This window comes from Acipenser ruthenus, chromosome 38, assembly GCF_902713425.1.
Source record: "Acipenser ruthenus chromosome 38, fAciRut3.2 maternal haplotype, whole genome shotgun sequence".
Taxonomy (NCBI): Eukaryota; Metazoa; Chordata; class Actinopteri; order Acipenseriformes; family Acipenseridae; genus Acipenser; species Acipenser ruthenus.
Window position 1 is genome coordinate 823,686 of NC_081226.1, and position 4,756 is coordinate 828,441.

Consider the following 4,756-nt stretch of genomic DNA (forward strand, 5'->3'; position numbering starts at 1 on the left):
GTATCAGGAGCAGTCATAGACAGCTGGCTCTGTTTGTAGACAGTATCGCCTCGCTAACACAGCCAACAGTAAGTGAGCGTGTACTGATTTTCGTTTGCCCGCAGCGAAAGTAATAACAGTGATAAACAGGACAGGGCGGGCTGATAATACTGAGTCGTGAAGAGAAGATGTCAGCACTTAGATGTTAAGGTGTCGGAACATTTTTGTTTATTAAATAAAAAAAATAAAAAAATACCATACAAGGCTATGGGGAAAAGAAATAAACCTACCGCTGCAATTCTCAGAAGTGTCCAGCAGGTGGCAACATAACACCATAAAAAATACATCCCCCCCACCAGTAAAGAGCAGGGCGGTGACGCTACACAGCAATGCACAGATAAGCAGGGCAACAAAACAATCCAGTCTCTTTGCAAAGCACAGTCGTTTATTGTAACAGAATCTAATACTGCACAGTGTGTTCTACAGACAAGAGGCTTCGACGAAATACACGCATTAAAACACCCGCATCTTCTGGCATTCAAAAAACAGGACCAATATATTCCCACTTCCAATGGGAGCCTTTATTTATACCCGCTGATACATGGAGAAGCTTGGTACAAAAACGAAACGCGCGGTTTATACAAGAGCCTGCATGACGATGTCATTCCCCTGCCTCCTCCAGACCCCCCCCTGTCTAAACTGCACTTGTAGATCTCTTGATGTACCCCCCCCCCCCCCCCCCCCCCCCCCCCCCCCCCCCAAAACTAGGTACTGGACTTGCCTGAGCTCAGCACCGCGTTACTGGACCCTCAGCTGATGCACTATCCTTGCACTGTTGTCCTGCTAACATGTCATTGCAGATATAACTTGCTGCATCCTGGTGTATATTGTATTCTAGCAGCAGTATTATTTGCACTCACTGTAAACTGCACTGTGTTTAAATATGAAGCTTGCACTGTAACCTTGTACTGCCCTGTAACACCTGTTCATAAAGGTGCCTGCCAAATCAATAATAACATGACTGTACTGCAGTCTAACACTTTGATCCCCAAATACGATCGGCAGGGCTTGGAAAAACCTGCCATAACACTATCAATAAGGGAGTAGGACTCATGACGGAAGAAACGGAAGAAACGGAAGCACCTTCCAACCGAGCCCCGGCGGCTTCACTCGTCGAAATGAAATCGAGTCTTTAGAAATGGGCGATTAAGGGTTACCTACAAACCCTGCTGGATCGCTGCAGAAACGTGCCTGTCTAGTTCTTTCGGATTTAAAGTTCATGTCAGACCCGCCGATTGGCTGGCCCCGGGTTCCTCTGCCGGCCCCTCCCTCCTCCTCCTCCTCCTCCTCCTCGTCGCCCCCCCCGCACTTGTGTCTCTTCAGGTGGCAGGACTGGCTGAAGCTCCTCCTGCAGTCGGGGCAGCGGTAGGGTTTCTCTCCCGTGTGAACCCTCCGGTGGGTCTTCAGGTTCTCCAGCTGAGCGAAGCTCTTCCCGCACTCCGGGCAGGCGTGCGGCTTCTCTCCGGAGTGGATCCGCAGGTGCGTCTTCAGGTTTTTCCGACTGGTTGAAGCTCTTCCCGCACTCGGAGCACAGGTAGGGCTTCTCTCCCGTGTGGATCCTCCGGTGGGTCTTCAGGGCCCCCGAGTTGATGAAGCGCTTCCCGCAGTCCGGGCAGGGGTAAGGCTTCTCCCCCGCTGTGCAGGCGCAGGTGCGTCTTGAGGTGCTGCGAGTGGTTGAAGCACTTCCCGCACTCGGAGCACCGATAGGGCTTCTCTCCCGTGTGGATCCGCCGGTGGATCTCCAGGTTGCCGATCCGGCTGAAGCTCTTCCCGCACTCGGAGCAGCGGTGCGGCTTGTCCTCCGTGTGGATCCGCTGGTGCCGCCTCAGGTTCCCCGGATCGCTGAAGCCCTTGGCGCACTCGGGGCAGCGGTGCTGCTTCGTCCCCGAGTGGACCAGCTTGTGGGTCTCCAGGCTGTCCGGTCGGCTGAAGCTCTTGGAGCAGTCGTTGCAGGGGGTAGCGGCGCACTCTCCTGTGGATCTCCACGTGCCGTTTCAGAGCTCGGGAGTGACGGAAGTTTTTCCCACACTCCGGGCAGGGGTAGGGCTTCTCGGCTGCGTGGATCCGCTGGTGTTTTTGAAGGGCGATGATTTTGCCGAAGGTCTCGCCGCATTCGCTGCAGATGAACTCCGCTTGGTGAGTGCTCTTCTTGTGCAGGTTGAAGGTCCTGCGGGTCTCGAAGCTCTGCTGGCATTCCGCGCACTCGTACGCTCGCTCTCCGCCTCCTCCTCCTCCTCCTCCTCCCGGCACTCTTATTTTAACTCGGAGATGCCTCTGAACCCGGGTGCTTTGCTCGCGTTCCTTGCACTCCCGGCGATTCTTCACTCGCGCCCCGTCTTTTTCCTCTGTCTGTAGACGAGGCGGCAATGTTTTTTTGAGAGCGTCTTGTCCCCCACATTTTGCGTTTTCGGTGCTGGTGCCCCGCTGCGTGTTTAAGTTTGCAGCCTCGATGCTATCCACGCGATCCTTGCACAGATCTGCGTTAAAAAAAAAAAAAAATTAAAATAGGGAAAAAGATTTCAATATTAGGTTTGTTAAACAGTCCGCGGCTTTGAGTTTTCTTTATTACTAAAGAGTTCACTTTCCTCCACAGAAGGGATCCATATCAATCTTTTTAGCTAGCTTTACCCAAACGTTTCTTGAGCAGAGACTAAGCACTGCAGCGAAACACACACTAAAGGGAACTAAATCAAGTCAACACCTGAATAAACTGCAATCTGGTTTAGCATGCAGTTAGCATTAGTGTCTCTACAATTACACCACAGATATAGTAACTTCCGTGACATCTGTCACATCTGATCATCGGTGGTATCACGTTGCTGATCAAACTCCTGGGTATTAAGACAATCAACATCTTGCCATTGGACACTGATTATAAAAAAACTTCTGTTTAAGAACCGGTCCGACACTTACCAGCTCTGCTGGCTGTGGAAGACCTATCGCCCTCATTAGAGTCAGAGTGGTCCTCTGCAAACCTTTCATCTTTCATGCAAGCTACCTCCAGGGACTCAACTTCAGTCTCCTCCTCTTCACCGTTACAGACCTCTTCCTTAATGGTGACGGATTCCAGTTCCGGAACCTCGGATTCCAGTTCCGGAACCCCGGATTTTAGTTCCGGAACCTCGTCTTTAACGCGGGCAGGGGCGCTCTCGGTGGAGACGTTGACTTCTCTCTCTCTGTCGTTTGTGCTGCCCTCTGCAGCGCAGAGCTTTCTCGAGTCGCCCGTTTCCGCCTCCCCTTCTCCACTGTTTGAAAGCCCAGACCGTGGAGCCCGCTCCTGGTCGTCTCTCCCCTCCTCTTCAGAGACGACCCCGTTATTGGAGGCGATGGAAAGGGATTCCATGGCTGTTTTCTTTTGGCACGAAGCGAAACCGTTCTCACTGGAGCATCTGTGCGCTGAAGAAAAAGAAGGGAGAGCTGCCAATAAGGAGCAACATTGAAAACGCAGATCCTCAGAATTACAGCATCGCTGAGCTGCTCTGTGTTCAAACCACAAAGGGAGAGAACTGAGCCCACCTAGGCTCCCATTGCATAGCAGTGCGATCCATTCCTGGTTTCGCTACGAGTTTAATGAGACACACCTGAGCTTGCTACCGATACACTGGGGCTGATCGCGCTCGTAGTAAAACCTGGACTGGGGGAAGCTGCTGTGCAATAGGAGTCTTATTTCCAATCCAGTGTAGGAGTTGTAAATTCACCCCATTGTGTAAATAAGGTGCATCCAGTTAACATAATTCAGCAAAATATGATAATACTTAAATTTTTTTTTTTGCATACAGTTCTGCAGATCTGTGGCAATTCAAATAAACATTATGACGTGGAGGAGACGGCTGAACAACGTTAAGAACACTTAAATAAATAAAAACAACGACCAAACAATGACGTCACGCGTGTTTTGCGTGGCTTTTGGTCACGCCAGGTGAGACAGGTGTTAAAAGTACAAACTACGTCATCCTAAAAATTCAACAGTAACCGCTTAGCGAAGAAAACTTCAACCGTCCCTCAAACACTGTATAAAAGGGTAATATATTTTGAACTGGCGTCACTGTGGTCAATATAGTTTATATATAGATAGATAATATATCGATAGAAAGACAGTGTTATTAATGTAACTTACCTTTCAAAACTGCCGCCAGCACAATGTTTATAACGCCACAGTAAATGTTTAATTATGTTTTGTTTTGTTGACACTTTTTAAAATTTGTATTTATTTTTTTTGCACCCAACAGGGCCGCTGAATTGGTGTAACACCGTTTACAGACCGTCCTGTAACAGCTGCCTGCACGTAAAGCGTTCCACGCAGTGTTTGAAGCGGATTTCAGTAAAGTTCATCTGTTTTGCTTTTGAGTTTGTTTTTTTTTTTTTACTGTATTTGCCCAGTAAAGACTATTAATCCATGTTGACCAAATGTTGTTATCAGGCAAAGAGGGTAGTCTACTGGTTAAATAAAAAATAACATAGTTGTGTTAAGAACGGGGCGCCAAGTTACTCTCGTTAGGAAAATTAGGTGTCTTCGTAATGTGTTCAACTTTGTGTGTGTATGTGTGTTTGAATTACAAGAGTTAAATTATATATATATATATATATATATATATATATATATATATATATATATATATATATATATATATATATATATATATACTGCAACTATCTCACACTACTCCGAGGACTAAGACTACTAATAAGAGAGAGAGAGAGTTTTGTGTTTTAAATC

The 4,756-nt window shown here is 48.0% G+C and overlaps 1 protein-coding gene across 2 annotated transcripts; it reads right to left on the bottom strand.

The window, feature by feature from the left end:
- Positions 1-1,528: 1,528 nt before the first annotated feature.
- LOC131707156 (zinc finger protein 892-like) lies at positions 1,529-4,517 on the bottom strand. 2 transcript variants are annotated; one of them, XM_059009416.1, is made up of 3 exons: positions 4,157-4,517; positions 2,953-3,456; positions 1,529-2,516 (listed from the first exon to the last, which is right to left on the bottom strand). In XM_059009416.1, the coding sequence occupies exons 2-3, from the start codon at positions 3,380-3,382 to the stop codon at positions 1,612-1,614; spliced, it is 1,335 nt and encodes a 444-aa protein (XP_058865399.1). In that variant the 5' UTR covers positions 3,383-3,456; positions 4,157-4,517; the 3' UTR covers positions 1,529-1,611. The 2 variants fall into 2 exon arrangements, with proteins under 2 accessions (XP_058865399.1, XP_058865398.1); XM_059009415.1 differs by having other exon boundaries at positions 2,953-3,435; positions 4,157-4,510.
- Positions 4,518-4,756: the final 239 nt, after the last annotated feature.

Excerpts from the sequence above, each read along its gene's own strand:
- LOC131707156 (XM_059009416.1), bottom strand. The coding sequence starts at position 3,382 with ATGGAATCCCTTTCCATCGCCTCCAATAACGGGGTCGTCTCTGAAGAG. Across the intron at positions 2,517-2,952 it reads TTCCACAGCCAGCAGAGCTG|ATCTGTGCAAGGATCGCGTG; the intron begins GTAAGTGTCGGA and ends TTTTTAACGCAG.